Source organism: Thermobia domestica, chromosome 17 (assembly GCF_964235325.1).
Source record: "Thermobia domestica chromosome 17, izTheDome1.hap1.1, whole genome shotgun sequence".
NCBI lineage: Eukaryota > Metazoa > Arthropoda > Insecta > Zygentoma > Lepismatidae > Thermobia > Thermobia domestica.
The window spans coordinates 149,871,375-149,890,610 of NC_137470.1; the positions used below are offsets into that span (position 1 = coordinate 149,871,375).

General features: G+C 35.5%; 1 protein-coding gene across 6 annotated transcripts in view; it reads right to left on the minus strand.

The window, feature by feature from the left end:
• The window catches only part of LOC145674406 (putative Na(+)/H(+) antiporter nhx-9), a 310,549-nt gene that overhangs the window by 87,083 nt on the left and 204,230 nt on the right, over positions 1-19,236 (minus strand). For all 6 annotated transcript variants that reach the window (XM_081744429.1, XM_081744424.1, XM_081744426.1 and 3 more), the window contains exons 6-7: positions 3,321-3,402; positions 117-144 (exon numbers count right to left, since the gene is read on the minus strand). In XM_081744429.1, coding sequence (XP_081600555.1) covers positions 117-144; positions 3,321-3,402 — 110 coding nt within the window. The remainder of the gene's footprint in view (positions 1-116; positions 145-3,320; positions 3,403-19,236) is intronic.

A 19,236-nucleotide genomic window follows, 5' to 3' on the forward strand; every position in this document is an offset into this window, starting at 1 on the left:
TCAATTTTCGCTGCTACTAAAGGATTAAAAGTAACAGGCCTCTGACTACGGGAATTAAAAAATTTAGTGGAAGGCTTACAGTACGAAAAACTAGAAATTATTCAAAACAAACTTACCAATTGTGAAAGTGTTGAAAAGTGTTCCCTGTAAAAGAAAATGTAAAAATTTTAGTTCTATTTAAGTAATCAGTCTCACTGGTAATTGTCATTGCGGTGTCACTAAGAGTAACTGCTTTCATTTTAAAAATTTACTATCACTATATCAATTAAGCTTTTCATACTTAGTGGCGAAAAACTGATTTTCAGCACTGTCACTGTTGCCAACATTTATTGGCAACATGTCACTAAATTCAGAAGTCGCTAGAGAGTCGTTAAAACTGTCAGTTTGCCGAATTCAAACGTAAAAACAATGTTTCGTTTTCTTTACTTTCTTTTCTTAGTTTTTAAAAAATAAAGTAAAAAAAACGTATACGTAAATAATTAAAAAAGAAACCACTTAAATCAACTTACCTATTCGCAAACAAATGCTGGAGTTATTCCATTCAGGTCTTCGCAACACTAAGTTATATGTACGACAACGCAAGAAAAAAAATCGAAAAAATAGCTTCTATACCAATTATCACAAACTAAATCGCAAATTTTAAGTTGCGTTGACCAGTAGCGTAACGCAAAAATGTCGCCCCCCGCCCGCAGGATTTTTGCCCCCCCTTCCCATGTCCATTAACTTCCCACTAAGACAATGGTTCATAAATCATAATTAACATAGTGACCATGGAATATAATTAATTACAGTTAAAATTAATGCTCATAAAAAAAAAAAGCAAACGAACTGCTGAATGTCGAAGTTCATTTGAAGCGTTTTTTTTTTTTTTTTTTTTTTAATATTTCTATTATATTACTTACGTCTACTGCTCTTTTTCTCTCACATTCAACACTTAAAATACTGAGACTAGTCAACCGTTCTTGAGACATGAACTATAAATACTTCTTTATCAGTTTTAATTTTGAAAAAGATCTCTCCGCTGCAAAAACTCATTGATAAGGTCAGAAAAAACAAAAAAGCTGTGCAGACACCGGGAATGTTAGAAGCCAAGGTATAGTTATGTATTAATAGAAGATATGTTAGTTCCCGAATCGTTGTTTTTAACTTTATTTCATTGTGTAATACCAATTTGAAATCGCAATATTGTAAGTTATAAAGATTCTGAACTGCGGATACGCATTCCTTTTGCTTAAATTTTTGAGAGAGAGAGAGAGAGAAAAAAAAAGACATTTTCAGCATATTGTACAGTCGGCAGCAAAATTATAGCCTATTTCCTTAATCCTCGAGTGCTAAGATTGTTTTTTTAACTTACAATACTACAACGGATAAATTTTCATCCAGAGCATATTTTTCCTTTTCTAAATAAATAATAGGCTATTATTCAGGAAAATGGATATTCCGTATTCAGCTCGCTTTTCTGTTGCTTATAGATCGACATTTATTTCGCGGTGGGCCCCCAAACTCTGCGGGTCCTTCCCACACTGCAGGCCCCTCAGTTACGCCACTGACTGACGTAAACAGCTACGAAATTTGATTTTTTTTCCTCCTCTCGTGCGTAATTAAACCCGGAACCATCCAAGGAAATAAAAACTCCCAGATCGCACCCTTTAATATCTTCAATTTATAAATTACACCATATGCACTACACAGTATACACTGCAACTAGATAGTCGAAAATTCATTTCAAATGCCCTGGTTCAGTGCTGGTCAAACTACGTCCCACGGACCAGATGCGGCTATATTCGGCCCGCGACATGCTACCTAATCTGAGAAATGAAAAGAACGAGATTTCTTCGAAAGTTGTATGAGAAACAGACGGACATGAGAATCTAACTTCACTTCTGAGAATCGCTGCACCTCAGACAATTTGGCAGAGCTATAGGGGCATTGCTCCTCCCAACTTTGACAGGTCTTGGTAGGTAGCCATCATCTAGGTGGCATTTTTATTTTTTCTCAAAGGTCTGTCCCCCAGCAGACAATTCCTAACTTCGGCCCCATGATCTCAGATCAAATCAAATTATGGAAATAATCATCTGTTAATAGGGCTTAGGGATTACGAGAATTAAGTCAAAGGTATCATTGTCATTTTAATAAATTATATTGGCCCGCCTAAGATTTTTCCTTTTTTCTTCAGCCCTCTAAAAAAGTTTACCCATCACTGCTCTAGTTCGTTCTTCTGTTTGAAAAATGAATGTGCACTAATCACCAGCGAATTATTTTCTCATCTCCCTGTCCCGAACTGTCAGGTCTCAATTGATCTGACACACAACTACCGTTATCAAGAGGTTGCACTGTTAGTTCTAACAAGGCACAGGAGAGAGGGAATGAAGTGAAATCTGAGCTTTAGGTCGCACTGTTATGCTGGTTAGGCTAAGCACGACTGTGATGATGAGATGAATTAAATGGTGGAATGAAGAAAGTAAGAGGAATGGGAGAGCCCCGAGAAAACACACGCACACGGTGTTTGTCCACCACAAAGTTCACTTGGCGGGAGCAGGGTTTGAACCCGGGACCACATGCACCGGAAGTGAACGCTCTACCACTGAGTCACTGCGGCCAAGAGAAAGAATTCCTGACAGCCACACGTGGTGTATTCAGGTGGCGACGTCATGAACCACAGATTATTCCCGAATTATGCCCAGTGGTATTTACATAGTGATTTTCCGTGGCTCATATGACAGCCTCGGGAGAATATCTGCTTCACTCATAGCACTCTCAGGAATTGGGTTTTTAAAGAGGCTCTCCATAGCGGCACTAGGAGAAAGATATTGATCATCTGTCAACTGATACTCTTGTTCTCTTGAGGTCCTCTTTTTATAGTCAACTTCTTGAAGGGGAGGTCGGTAGTCTTAGTATTTCTTCCGAATAATCATCGTGTTTTTCTCGTTTTTCGTAGTCTGCTGTTGCTTATATTTGAACACAATAATACGTGTTCGTAGTAAGAACAGTTACTGCGCGTGAGGGTATGGAACCTTACAGTATAAAAAGAGCAATTAGAAATGTATGGAAGCATCAACCTTTTTTACTAGTGACATAATCGTTAATTCTTAGTCACGTTTTATGCTTGAGAAATAGTTTTGTAAGCATAACTGCTTAACACAAGTTGGTATATTTTATTTATTTCTCTAGCTACATAATTAAGAATACAAGTCTTATACCCTCCTTTTATTGAAAGAGGGGAGTCCTAATCACTGATCTGTATGTCTTGAATTATCGTTAGAAGAAAAGTCATTAATCATAGAATTAAAAGTAGAAATAGTTCTAGTAATAATACTTACCACAACAGCATATAAAAGAACAGTGTAAATGTTATCAGCAAAGGCACGATCGTAGAGGGAATAAGATGATTCAAGGATGATTCTGTAAGTATATAGGTGTATGTCAAAGTAATACTAAAACACAAGTTACTTCCCTCTGTGAGAAAATATTTTGGTCGAGCCTTTGTATTTCAAGTGTGCCCTCGGAAAATATGTGAAACATCAGCCCCACTCCCGCCACCTTTCTACGAAGGACACCTTCACTTTGTTTTGTGGAAAGAAGTGAATGACCTCGGCTATGTTGCCAATTTGTCATTCAATCGTTTGGTATTGAGTGAAGATCGTAAGGTACTTAGAAGGCTAGCAAAGACAGTACACAGCAAAGTCTGAAATAATTCATTGTGTCAAGCCTGTCCGCATCCAACTACTACTCTTTCGAGGGAAGTACAGAAGAACTCATCGACAGCAGTAGCAGCAAGGGCACACTTAAAATTAGAAAAGCCCTACCTTAAAGAAAATAAATCACAAAGGAATTTCTACATAATATTAAACTTGACAGATATTAATCCCGGTGACAAAAATTAAAAACCCAGTCTGAAGATGGTCACTATAATATGAAAATTAATGTAAGGTCTGTTATACACTGAAATCCTAGGAAATCACGATTTTTCCCGAGTTAAAATCTGAACGTGTATGGCATCAGATTGCATGTCGTTTCCTATGTTCTGATCGAACCTATGAGATTTCTGTTTAGAGCACGCTCTATTTTGGAAAGAAAATTAGTAAGATTTCGATTTGAGCGACATCAGATGACGTGAGAGAAAGTGAAAAATTTGCTTTTCTACCCGCCAGCCGCCATTTTTGTCCACGATACGAAGTGATGTGTGTATGATATTTAAGAGGGAATCATGTGCATGTTAGCACTATTCCAAAACTAAGAATTGCTTTTTCAATTGTAGGCGCCATTTTTTTTACCGCAATGCACTATGGATAAACATCTCGCAACGTCATTCGGTCAGACAGGAAATACCTCCACGTGTATGGCACTAAACTGTAGGATTTCCTACGAGATATGTCTTCACATTTTTCCGAAGATAAATCCTAATGTATTTCCTAGGAATTATCTCAGTGTATAGAAGGCCTAAAAGTCTAGTTACTGCTACGGAATATTAAAAAGTTACAACTGCAATATAAAGGAAACAATGGCGTATTGTCTGTTTCATAAGTAAATGCATGTTTTCCGCGGGATAGTATTTTTTGTCCCTTGAATCGATGGAAGATATGAGAAAATCAGTTCGCTTAATGTAGTTGACCTTAAAATCTTTTAAAGCTGTGGATCCTGGTAAAACAACAAAACATTACATTTGCAAATTCAATTTACACAACAAATAACACGAATAGTGTGACAAGCAGGAAAAGAGAAACTGTTACACGGTAAGACGAAAGAAACAAAAATCAAACTGAATGTTTAAAGTGTATAGCAAGAAAGCAAGCACCTGAGTGTGTGGTAGGAGAGATCGTTACCCACTACACCAATCAGCTGATTCAGGTTCGAATTTTCGTCAAGTGCCTTTTTTTCTTTTCGTCGAAGGAACAGCCATTACTTGTAGTATTAGTTTTATATATGGTGTCATTCTGTCAGATTTTTTATTCTTGTCTAAGGTAGATGCAAGTATGATTCTATCTAGGTAGATCAAAAGTAACGATGTTCTATATATCTTTCCATTAGTAAAATTTAAAAATAAGCTTACACCCGGAACTAAATATAGAAGTAATTGAAATTAAAGTAGCAGTTTGGTGCAATATAACCTGAGGGCAGAAGAGCAAACCAATATAACCTGAGGCGCCTTCAAGTAGCTGTCTTATCTCTGTGTTAACTGATCACACCTTTTAAAACACAATGTTAGACTGGTCTGTGCGAAAACAAAGAAAAAAGAAACAATATTAATATATTTTGTTTATATTATTAGATGTTTCAGTATGTTGAAAAAAAAATAATGTTCACTATTAAATGATAATATGATTAATAAACTAGTGTTCATACCGAGTGGAATGACAGTATGTATTCTGGAAGGATATATTCTATTTGGGAATACTCTCGTGAGAATGAAAAGAATGTAACATTTATGGAACCAACCCTATCAAGAGATTGGTTTCTGATGGGAGTTCATTTAGTTAGGGATCCCAAGTTGTAGAACCATGTCTCATAGTCTCGTTGCTGAAATGGATGTTACACTCCTAATGAACCAACTAATCAGTCTTAGAACTATCAGTTTCAGGAAAGATGATTGGTTTGTGAACTGTGAAAGGTCTCGATAAATCTACAAGCTTGGAGCAATTTCCACATAACCCAAAATAGATTAAAGTCACAAATCTGCGTATAAAAATTGATCGCTCGCTGAACTATTGTGACTTATAATTAAACTTGATTTTTACCTTCCTAAAATTGTGCTTCTAGGTTCACTGGAACAAATCCTGGGGAAATGAGAGGAATTGCCCCACAATAATCCGATTTGAAGTGTGTATTTATTTGGCCAGAAAAGTGATTTGTGTCAGATTGCGACAAAGGAAAGTGAGATGAAATTGATGTCCCCCAGAATAAGCCTCAAATCTGCCTGCCCCCCAATGTTGAAGGCAATTCTGCTCCCTTTATCCTCCACAGCATTGGCTTTCAACTTCATAAATATTTTGAACATCGCTTTAAAAATAATCTGAACGGTCCTACCCGTCTCCCTCGCCAATGTTAAAGACAGATTTGCGTCGCTGTCTAGGTTTCTAATACGGGTTCAAAAGACCTGTAAATATATTTTTAAAAACCAAAAAATAGAACATACAATTCGTTTTAAAATCTAGACTGGAGCAATCTTTAAAGGTCAGACACGAACTAATTGAAATGTTCATTCTTCGAAAGGGAAGGATAAGTTTATGGAAATATTTGCGAAATATTCAAACCTCTTCCCCAATAGAACAGCATATCAATCGAAGTGAAATGAAAAAGATCCAAGTGAATGCAACTGCTAAATATCTTGATTTATTTTAAACAGCTAAAATGCTTACTCACTTTGGTCAGTTTATGAACACAAAACGGGAAATTAAGACATTGTAGCAGTTACCTTGTTTTCTTTGCTAGAGTTAGAATTTCCGAAAACTATGCACCACGTGGTCAGATTTGTGAGGAGGAGTTTAAATGCCGAGTGTCATCTTCCTATGATAAGAGATTCGTCAGAAACTATATTTTTAATATTTCTTTCCTCGCTTATGCTGCTTGTAGACGATCCAAGAAAGCTTGAAAAAGACCATTCAATACCTCAAATTTACACGTTCAAAGGAGTATTGTTCAAGACACTTGAACAAGTGTCTCGAATGGTCTTGAAACTACTTTTACACGATCATAGAGCAGGGGCGTCATTTAGGGAGGGCAGAAGGGGGCAATTGCCCCCCTTTCAAGAGTTTGAGGAATGCATATACTTTAGTCGATGCCTACTAATATACTAGTACAAAACGTGAAATTCTTATGTCGGTGGTGCTCTTGCCCCCTCCCCCAAGCATAGTCTGAAATGACGCCCCTGTCATAGAGGTATTGAATCATGTTTTATATATTTGTTGATAGGTGGCAGTCCAAAACAAATGACAAACTATGAAAACAAATGAAAGAGAAACTGCGTACTGATTTAGTTCAGACCTCCGCATGAATAGCTATAATATTAGCATATATTTCCTAACTTTCTACAGGCATTTGGAACTTAATGGAATACCAGTATATTAAATCATTTAGAAAACGGGTCAATTGATTTTGTAGCAACCCCCTTCGAATTTTCACTAAGTATGTTGACCCTTTCACATTAAATGCGGGTTAGGTTAGTTTAAGTTAAGAGAGTAAAGTGCTGCTTAGATATAAAATCCCTGTACTAAGCTTTCTAAAAATCTGATTCTTCAAATGGTGTACTGATGCCAGAATCACTCAAAAAAAAACTTAACTGTTTCCCAAAATTGTATCACGAGGCAATGATTACCTTTTGATGTTATTTATGCTATAGTATCGAAGACTGTTGAAGAAAAGGCTGAAAACGTAGGAAACCAAACTAAGCAATAATATTTTTTTTTCAGCCACTGGACTTACCGCCCATATCTGTAGACTTTCTTCACAAACCTATCCCATATTTGGTACTGGTTAAGAATAACCCGTCAAACAAATAGTAATTTTACTGGTAAAATGTGTGAGTGCGTATGAAAGAAGATTGTTTGGGATAAATTTCCACTGTCGGAACATGCCCGTATAATGTAGGAAACAAGTATTTTATGTTTAGAAGTTTATTGTTACCAGTATCAAATCATTACAAGAGCTATAGTTGAGTTCAAATGAATGACTATGATGTAAAGGGTTTGTTGCACTATCCTTATTCTATTTCTTGCACTATAACCTCGATGCACTATATTGATGACGCGCCTGCTCCCGACGGACGTAATCTCGCGTGGGCCCCTTTCTATGTTCCTGCCCTGACACTGTTAAATACGATTCTTGATTTTAGTGGGTTTTTCACTTTCGTATATGTGGTATGTCTGGATATGCATTTGTACCTTACCTGAAAGTCCTCGTAAAATTAACCTGCACGCATGAAAGTAACTCTTACCTTAAGAAATAACTCCTGAAATACTACGTGTGAATTCCGTAATAAAATAATTGCATATTTTTTAATAGGATAGCATGTAATAATTTCCAGGATACTTCAGTTTGCGAACATAATATCAATCTGTACGCAATTGATAGTATCGGGGAAGGTCAGATAGTATCGGACAGCGTATAGTATCGGACAGTATATAGTTCACTATTTTCGGAACAGGATGGCGACACTCTTTAGCCACGTATTAGTAGTTCTTTGTGAGGGAAGCGTGGCGCCAACCTTCTGAGATAGTACGTTGAAAGTTGTACATGTGGTGCGGCGATTTGTAGTTTTTGTGCTGTTTGTGGCTGCACGTATTTAACTTTGTCGGCTAATTACAGAAATAAAGGTAAGTGAAATATGAATTTAAGTAGTTTTACATTTTTGTTGTTTCGTATCCTGATGTATCATTGGCTTCATTGCAAGACAAATTATTTCAACACTATTATCATGCATGTTGATCGGGTAGTATCGGACAGGGTGTTGGCAGGCAATATCGGACAGCAATATTCGAAGTTTCGATGCGAAGTCTTATACTTCTCTCATGTTTTTCAGGTAAAAATGGACAAAGAGAGGTAAATGGTCAGAGGAAAATATGAAAAGTGCAATTGATAAAGTGATAAGTGGTGGGATGAGTACAAGAGAAGCAAGTAAACAGTTTTCCGTCCCGAAAAGCACATTAGGTGACAGGGTAAGATTTCTTTCTTTGGGAAAAGAAATTCAAGTAAAACCGCCAATGGGTAAATTTCAGAACATTTTTACGAATGAACAGGATGAGTTACTGTATAATCTTGTCAAAGATCTGGACAGCCAGCTGATGCCTCTGAACAAGAAAATTTTTGAAACTAGCATTTCAGTTCGCTGAACACTTGAAACAACCATAAATTCAACAGGAATAAAGGACTAGCCGGGAAAGATTATTATTCTTTAATGAAGAGAGATCCCGATTTAAGTTTGAGGTGCGCAGAGTCCACAAGTTTGTAGTGGACTATAGGATTTAACAAGGAACACGTTGGTATATTTTTTGACAAACTATCTGAACTTATGAATAAATATTCTTTTAAACCATCGAGAATTTTTAATGCTGATGAAACTGGTGTGTCAGTAGTTCATGAAAATCAGTTAAAAGTTTTGTCTGTAAAAGGGAAAAAAAGCAGGTAGGGAAATTAACATCTGGAGAGAGGTAAAAACGTAACAATTCTTGTGTGCACAAACGCGTCAGGTGATCAAATCGTCCCACCATTGTTTGTGTTCCCAAGAGTAAGAATGGACAAAGAACTTACGAAAGATGCTCCCGAAGGAAGCGTATTTGATGCTCAGCCAAGCGGTTGGATCACAAAAAAAGGATTTCTTAAATGGATGTCACCTTTTGTTGAAAGAGAACCCAAATGAAGAGAATCCTGTGTTGCTCATAATTGATGGACATTCTTCTCAAAGATCTGGATGCAATTCTCTTTGCTCATTCTCACATCATTCACATACTATGTCTCCCACCTCATACTACACCTCGACTGCAGCCCCTAGATAGTGATCATGAAACCTTTCAAAGCGGCCTACAATGAAGCGTGTTCTTTGTGGATGAGGAAGTACAGCAATTTAAAGATAACGCTAAAGGACATTTCTGGACTTGTAGCAAGTGCGTTTTCGAAAGTGTGTCGAATGGAACTTGCAAAGTCTGCATTTGAGTGTACAGGTATCTTCCCACTTAACAGGAATGTTTTCAGTGATTTGGATATTCTTATATCGTATTCTGAAGTGATGGAAATGTCTACTGAAGTTGCGCCTTCAACTCAGTGCTCCTCGAAGGAAGTATCATCAGAACTTAATCCGTCAACATCCAGACACACTATCACCGATTAGCTCATTTCCCACTTTCAACTCTGTAGCTTCATGCTCTAAGCTCAGCCAAAATGAAACATTCAATTCATCTATGGAAGTACTTCGCAACTTATGTAATGTTCCAAGTGGTACTGATGTGAATTTAAATATGCGTAAATGACGTGGAGAAAAAAAGTGAAATTCTAACTTCCACTCCATACAAACTTAGACTTGAAGAAAAACAACAAAAGAAGCAAACTAACAGTTGCGAAAGAAGCAAAGGGACAGAATCAGAAATCAGCAAGGAAGTCGCTGAATTTAGACAGTGAAAAAAGACTAATTGCATAATTTGTGGGGAAGACTTTGATGAGGACTGGATACAGTGTAGTTCGTGCAAAGGTTGGGCACATGAAGACTGTGCAAGTCTTGAAAGAGATGCATTTTATTATAAATGTGATATTTGCAATTCAACATAACAATATAGTTTGCAAGGTATGTAAGAAGACATGTAAGGAATGTAAAAAGGTAATAACCGATCTGTCCGATATAACCCGCCAATTTTTCATATCTTGAAAAATTAGACTTTTATATTTTTTCCAGTTTCTCAAAATTTTGTAGTAAAAGTGAAATATGGTTTATATAGTGTTATAAAGATATGTATAAGGATTGCATATATGAGTTTTTTTTATTTAATTTCTGATTATCATAAAGTTGTTACATCACATGTTCCTTAAGTGTCCGATACTACCCGACCTTCCCCTATTTTTTATTATCCCAGATTAATAAAAGTACAAAACGTCTTATTAAAGCAAGAAAAGTCATATTTTTTATTTGATGAACTCTTCACCAAATATTCTTGTATATTTAATTCTCAAATTAATACTTAAACCTATCATTGCCTCAAAATTTAACAATAGTTATGGGCATGCAAGCACTGTAACTACATAAATCGTGTATATTATCAACAAAAATACTAATATCTTCCAGCCCAGATATTAGCTTTTGATTATTATTATTATTAAGCGCATTTTAAACATCAGATAATTATGGAAAAGAGTAATAAGATATTTGTTCAAGAACTAGCGCTGTCTCACGACGCCATCACAGTTGTTTTGTATTTTCCTGCACGCAATTCGAGCGCTGATTGGCTATTGAACGCTCTTGAATTGGATTGTTTAGAACAGGACCAAAACAAAACCTGTTGAACGAAACTTGAATAAAAGACAAAAATGACGTCAGTGCTGACTTCTTTTTCAAATAGTCTTGAATGGTCTTCAATAAGACTTGTTCAAGCTTTCTTGGATCGTCTACAAGCAGTATTAGAACATGTATTGTATGAAAGTAACATGAGAAAAACCCGACGAGAGTTAACTGACAAGGGGAAAGCAGACTTTGGTAAATAAGCTTCGGGACCATCCTTTTCCAATTCGATGCGTGGATGAGACGAAGCGTAAAGTTATCAAGTGATGGCGTGGCAGAGTTAAAGTTCTACGACTCACGTGCAAAGGGTCCTGGGTTCGATTCCTGCTTGAGTTTATGTTTTTTCCTTTAACGAATAAAGCAGCCATTTTTAATTACGAGTAAAATGTTAATTCATCATATGTTTGTGAAGTTTCCAGTAGACGTCAGCTAATCATTTTCTTCCAAGTACTATATGTATTCAAATATTTATTTCAAACTGTTCATTCGATTTCTCATGATGATCAAACAGACAATCACGATGTCACTTTTACATATTGATCGCGTATTTAGAGCTTGTCCCCTTTTCCCCTCAAAAGCTGATTTTTAAGGGCAACGGAAGATGGGCTGACATATTCGAAAATTAGGTGTTTATGTTCATCTCTTCCTCTTATGATATATGCGTTAATGAGTTATAAAACCCGACTGGACCAAATGCTAAATACAGTATGTCAAAAAAAATTTCAAGTGCTTCATCCGTTTTGCTATGATAAGACAACTTCGATGTCGTCATTTTTAAATATTGAGCAAAATTGATACAAATTACCCCTATTCTTCACTTCATACCGAAAGTTTTAAACACGGTCGGACACGTGCACACTAGTTTTAAATACGGTTTTTATATATCAAGTTTCATCTCACAAACGTCAGATATTCTATTTTTGGCATAAATTTTAACCCCCCCTCTCCTCTGTTAGGATAAGCAATTTAATAAAAATGGCGTGATAACCCAGTCCGAGGTAGACGTTAACTATGTTAAAATTAATTTCAAACTGTTCAGCCATTTTTCGTTATGATAGACAACGTAGTTTTCGTTTATATACTATGTAGATATAGATAAATAATATTGTTACTATCTTGTTATTTAAGTTATTGATATAAAAATGAGGTGTTATGTTAAAAATACCTATCATTTTTCATGTTATCAACAGTCAAGTAGTAAATTTTGTATAAGATTTATTACATTGAATTTTGTGTGTCACGCTAGTAGCAAATTAAGCATGAATGCTAAAACATTGTTCATTTTCAGTTCAAGAGATTTTCTTTCCTGTCTATTATTTTGTCAGTAGCTTACAAAACCCTACAGCAGACTTTTTTCACATGTAGTCTAACGTTTTTCCCCATATACTTTTCTCAACGTTTAATTCCTTTAGGCTATAGGAGACGGATGACTAACGAAAGTAAATTCTAGTAAAAGTAAAATTTTAATTGACTCTTAACGGGAATCGGACACGAGACTACAAGAACCTAAAACGCACGCGCTAACCACTAGACCAGCAGAAAATAGGTAGTGTCATATCGATTTCCGTGTGTATAACGATGTTTCGTCGTCGCCAGGTCTGTTCCGGTCATACCGGGACACGAGTGTGACTGCTTCCAGGTCACGAAATTTAGTTCTTACCAGTTTCATCACTGCTTCCCAATACTAGTATAATAATAGGGTCTGTTCCAACCCCAACGGGTAAGAACTGACTGTGGTAAGATACTTTAAAAAACTGAGTGAGTCTCTGCGGGAACTCATGTATTTCGGAACCCACGTTAAGCTGTAAGTCCATGTCTCAAAGCCTGGCCACTGAATGGGACGCTAAAATCAAATCATCTACTATAACTAATAACACATTCTAGAAAGAACTCGGCAGACCATTTTCTTCATAATAAACTTTCTCGTACCAAACAGAACACATATTATATATATATATATATATATATATATATATATATATATATATATATATATATATATATATATATAATTACAGGGGCGGATCCAGAGGGGGCGATCGGGGCGATCGCCCCCCCAGAAGAGGAAACTTTATTTTTTATATTTAAATAAAACCCATCCCAAAGTTTGGAGCTCTTAAAAATAGTAGTATGACAACCCACCGCCCCCCCCTTCCAGAAGTCTGTCCTGGATCCGCCCCTGGTATAATAAGCATTCTGTAAAACCTTCCGAAGCATTCAAATACTTTAAAAAAATATGTAGGAACTTCCACCAAAAAATAGGTTCTAGTAAGCAAAGTAGGCTTTTTTTTTTTTTTTTTTTTTTTTTTTAGCATTATTCAATTTGATCAGTTGCTACATTTGCTAATAAAATGTTTACGTTACATGTTCTCCCTGAATATATGTAAAGGAAAAAATAATTTGACCAAAAATCTGGCGTTAGATACGTTAACCTATCTATTAAAATGTTACAATAGCAATTAAAAGCGGCCGAGCTCCAACATATAACTATGACTTTCAAATCTTTCATTTACGGTTATGTGTGATTTCACGTTTAACAAACAAACATTTTAAGTACGAGTACTTTAAATCAGTTAACTAGATCTTTTCATAAAGTTTGATATAGCCTTCGTATTTTAATAAGCCTTCTCTAAAATCAATGCACATGAATTGTGCTTACACCTTCCGAGTTCTTTTCAACTATATGTTGAAGTTTATATGTTTGTGGTCAATCCTTTCGACAATGAGATCTCTGAAACTACAGGCTCTAGAAAGATGACGTTTTCACTGATCGATTGAAAATTTTGCGTAGATTTTCCAGTTCTAATTGAATATTTAAAAAACATGGCCGTTATTTCTTTATTCCATTTTTTAGGGTGCACATGGAAGCGTTGAAATTAAAAAAAAACTAAAACAACATATCCTATCTATTATACATTCCAACACCAAGCTGTTTTATATAGGGGTTGCATATGTCTCAGGAGTGTTTCATGGCCAAATAATGAAAAGGGGACGAAAACCATTTCTCCAGTGTAACCAGTAAGATGAATATTTTTGGAGTGATTTGCCCAATGAACACCATATATAACTGCCTTGCCGATTTTTTTTAAACCAAGACATTTTTCACTTGTGTGTGTAAAGGAAAATATACAGATGTGAGGAATGAGAAGGATATTTATGCTCATATGCGAATGATGCGCTGTGTAGAGAGCGCAGGTTCAGCTAGTTTATATATATTTTTTTTTAAAAAAAAAAAGGGGAAACAGGAGCTGATTTAGTGAGCTGCTCCCTGTATTTATCGTTAGTTTAGTCAGTTTGTAACGACAATATAGCCATGGACTTCAAACGTGTGTTGCATTCTTCAAGGTTTAAAGTTCTTAACATATTTCAGATTCTATCGAGTCAAATTCATGGTGTATACTTCAAGAAGAAGTTTCCCTATCTATTAAAGAAACTTTTATTTCAGCATGTACGGGCAAATGTTTTTGCTAACTTCAAACACCCTGCATTTCATTGTAGTTTATTTTGTTAAAAAAAAATGCTTAATTCTATTATAGAATTTTTTCATAATATTTGTCATTATCTTCGACATTTTCAAGTATAAATGTATCATTTCTTTATATAAAGAAATGCAATGCCATAGTGACATTTTGCTCTATACTCTGTTTCGTTAAGAAACAAAGGTGAGTATTTTATATCTAAACGAAAAATAAAATTAGTTATATTTAGTTCCAGAAATAATTATAGAAGCCAATGTGCTGACCACACACACACACACACAACTGAAATCCGTCTCCTTGACTATAGCTAATTATGGACTACAATTGAAGAGCATTCAATTTATTTTTGAGCTGTAAGTTTACTCATAGTTTTTATTAAGTCAAATCTAAAACAGTTTAACGCTTGTAAAATTCTACTTCATCTTGTTCGCTTGACAATACATAAATACTTGCGATTTGATATTCTGCACCTTAAACTATAACCATATGTTTCTTTTTACAGGAGTTCTATCTGATAAATGATAAAATAAAGTTGTAGGACGAAGATTCGAACGCGGGCCGCGGAAATGGAAATTCTGCACGGATCCAATGAGCTACGGAAGAAGACACACAAGACCTCTACCCTATAAATATATGGCGACAACCGTAAGCTTCACGCTGTGAAAGAACGTGGTTTTCTTTTTGTTAAGTTTTACGATATTTCTATAATGTCTTGTAGGAAGTGCAAAGAGAGAGATCATGCAGTTATCGATTTGGTTAGGGGGGATTGAGCTTTTAAAAACCTTTAAAACATTTAATTAAATCGCGAGGTGGTAGCAAGGAATGTGTACTGATTTCATTCTCGTAGTAAGGGGGCAAAAGATACTATCCCGCGAAAAACATGCATTTACTTAGACAATACGCAAAGGGGTTTCCTAGTTATACCCCCTTGAACAACTGAACAAGGTATTATGAAAAATATTTACCATATTAAAATACATATACAAAAAAATCTTAAGAAAAAAATTTGGAAACTAATCTTCCCTTGGTAAAATTTTGCGTACGACATTAAAGGAACCATGGTTTATTCCAATGTGGAATTTTTGCCGGTTCTTTTGTTTTATTGATCTATAAAATGCGATACCAGCAAAAATCGTTCCGTTACAACCAAGTAGACTACACTATGGCACAGAAGTAGCTGCTTTACAGATTAACAACACAAATAATCACAAATATGGAACTATCAAAAATTTGCGAACTCTTATGAAATTCAGTAAAAACCCTTGTTACAATAGAAATATACAATGATATATAATATAGACCTACATATAAAAAATTAAAGGCATGATGTAATTAGTTTAATATTTTTTAGTGTTTTACATACTCTGATAGTCCGTGGCGACGCTAGAGGAGAATAAGGGTGGTTATACCACATACTTTGTGGCTGTATGTGCTCTTCCAAATGTTAAATGTAATGTACGCCAAGTAAATAAAAATACACACTTTTCGATATCGGTATGCGAAAAGACAGCTGCCCTCCAAAGTTTCTCTGTTCCGCCCCCCAAGAAATGAAAACCAGAGTTATTACTGGACACAGTAAAAACTTATGTAGATTCTAGATACAAATATGACCAAAGAGGAAAGTTTTTATCTTACTGATGTTCATGTACTTTTATTTTCATTTTTTGCGAAGTACAAGGTTTTGGAGTATAGTGGGTTTACTCAATAGAAGTACACTCATGTCCAAAATTATTGTCGCATGTCTATAAACATGTAGGAATATAATTTGATAACGAATTCGTCCGGTATTTCTTATGTTAGTATGTGTATAATCGGCAAAGACATGTATGCGACAAATTTCATGTCAAGAGCAGTAAATAAGAATAAAACTAAAAACTCTCTTGTCCATTCAGCAACATTTTGTTTTACTTATTCTAATTTTCGTATTTATAATTCTTTTCTTATGAAATTTACCACAAATATACATTTCCCGATTATACATATAGTATCAGTATTAAAAGTACAATGCAAAATCATTATCAAATTATATTAATACAAGAAGACAGTTATAGATATGCGACAATCATTTTGGACATGAGTGTACAGTTCGCCAATTTTTTTTTCAAGTTCTTATGCTGATTTTTACAACAGCATCTCTTCCTCTTTTGACCATAGCTAATGATACAGATGTCAGGCAATGTACGAACAAGGAAGCTGGTCTTGAGAACAGGGAATCTAGCACTAACTTAAAGGACAGCATTTAGAACTGTGGCAATTAAGACTACGTAGAGTTGACAAGTGACTTGTTTGAAATTAGGGTTCTGGTTGGCCATTTAATTAGCAGGGCTGATTTCTGAAAGATGCCTCGGACAAGGACTTATTTATGACACGAGCCGCCACGCAGAAGGGGCATTCTTTAGTGTGTAAGAACTGCACTCCGGTTGAAGAAATTAACTATACCAGGGAAGAGGACTGAACGATCGCAGTCTTGTCCTCCATATGGATACCCATGAAAGAAATACTATCGAATTCTAGGAGTTACTTCTACAATGTTAAAAAAAAATCCATTTGGAGAGAAAAAAACATCAACGCCGAAAATAAATTTAACTTTTATCCAAGCAGGCCAGTTTGACAATAAGAAAGAACTGAGTAGCGGTACTATGCGAAAAGATACCATCTACTCAAATCTGTACACAAGCCAATGGTTTGAGTGCAAAATAGAATTTACTCAAACTCATCGCGGAAGATACTCACAAGTAAACCTTACGTTTGGGTGAATCGAGTTGCTGATTGAGACACATATGAGAAAGTAGTACTAAATGTGGTCAGTATTTCAGTGAAGTTGTAGGTGCGAAGCTCCAGGGGTTTAGGAGATACAACTACCAGAACATCACATGGGAGTATAGAATAGTCTTCATACAGTTGGAGGTAAAAGCCCTGTAAGACCTCATGTAACGACAAAAGGTGAATAACAAATATATGGGTACATATTAGGACTAGGGAGAAGTCATATAGTAAGGGTATACCTAACGGCGGCCATCTTGAAATCCGCCATTTTGAATTAAGGTTAAGTTTTTAAAATAGGAATAGGGTCATGTCATACATGATTTAAGGCGCAAATTTAATCAGAAGAACAATGGTGACGTTAATTTTGATTTACGCACAATTGATAAAAAGTTACAGGGAAATTAAATATTGTTGCAGCGAGAAATAGATGTGAACAGGATACAAGAAAAACAACGAAATGGCGTGCAAGTACAGCATCAAACAACTAACATTGTATTTCTGATTAACTTCTAGCCCGAAGTCATCTATTGCATTACTCTATTGCCATTTAATTTTGTGCTGGTTAATGATAAAGCAAAAATGGTTATACCACTGGATTTATGGTAAAATTTGCTATTAATAAGGTGTCACTGTTATGCGTTTTGTTTAAAACTTTTGTCTCATTCAAAATGGCGGATTTGAACATGGCCGCCATCAAGGCAACTCTTACCATATACCTAATATTTATCCACCTGCTTTTTATTTAATTATTATCATTAACACAAAATTTACAAGGTAGGGTAAAGCACTAATACATATGCTGCAACAATATTTAATTTCCCTGTAACTTTTTACCAATTGCGCGTAAATCAAAATTAACGTCACCATTGTTCTTCTGATTAAATTTGCGCCTTAAATCATGTATCACATGACCCTATTTCTATTTTAAAAACTTAACCTTAATTCAAATAGGCGGATTTCAAGATGGCCGCCGTCAGGTATACCCTTACTGTATGACTTCCCCCTAGTCCTAATATGTACCCATATATTTGTTATTCACCTTTTGTCGTTACAAGAGGTCTTACAGGGCTTTTGCCTCCAGCTGTATGAAGACTATTCTGTACTTCCATGTGATGTTCTGGTAGCTGTATCTCCTAAACCCCTGGAGCTTCGCACCTACAACTTCACTGAAATACTGACCACATTTAGTACTACTTTCTCATATGTGTCTCAATCAGCAACTCGATTCACCCAAACGTAAGGTTTACTTGTCAGTACGTTTGATACAATTATACTAGAAAATAGAATTTTTTCACCAGTTAACTTAATTTTTTCACCAGTGTTTTTGGAACTCCTTGTTGGTAGTTACGGAAATAGCAGTCTAAGGCAAGTAAACTAGTTCAAAATATGTTATATTTGTTAGTATCGTCTCGTTTAGCACTTAACTTCATCTATATGTAGATCTAGCCCTCAACAATTGTAAGTATAGAATATGGAAGGTTGACTACAAATAAATTAATGCGAGTAAATTGCAGTAAAATTAAGAAATTTTACAGTTTGATAATTCCATGAACTATTCACTTATATTGCTAAACGTCTATACCAAAGTTATCTATATTTTATGTTATTTACATAACCACCACTTGAAATCAACAATTCCTACAAACCAAGCTGAATTCCCTATTACGCTTCTACAGTAATACAGTATCTGCTCAACGAAGAAATTTTTTTTTTTTAACTTTGAAATAATACCTTTCTAAAGCTGCAAGCGGAAAAACGAAGTTCCTATTTGACTGTAGGGTGTAATAGGTAATTTAAAACTAATATTTTGAGATCTGTTTCTTCCAGAGAGGGTGAAAGTGTTATTATTTAACTGGATCGCTGTTGAAGTTTCTGTCCTTACTAACTTGACGATATTGCTTACATCGCTGAGAGAAGGATGGATTTAATTGTTTTTGTTTCAGTAATTCATTTATTGTGCTAATCCAGCTGTTCTGTATTTCCTTTTCTTGTTTCATGTATAACAGGTAGTTC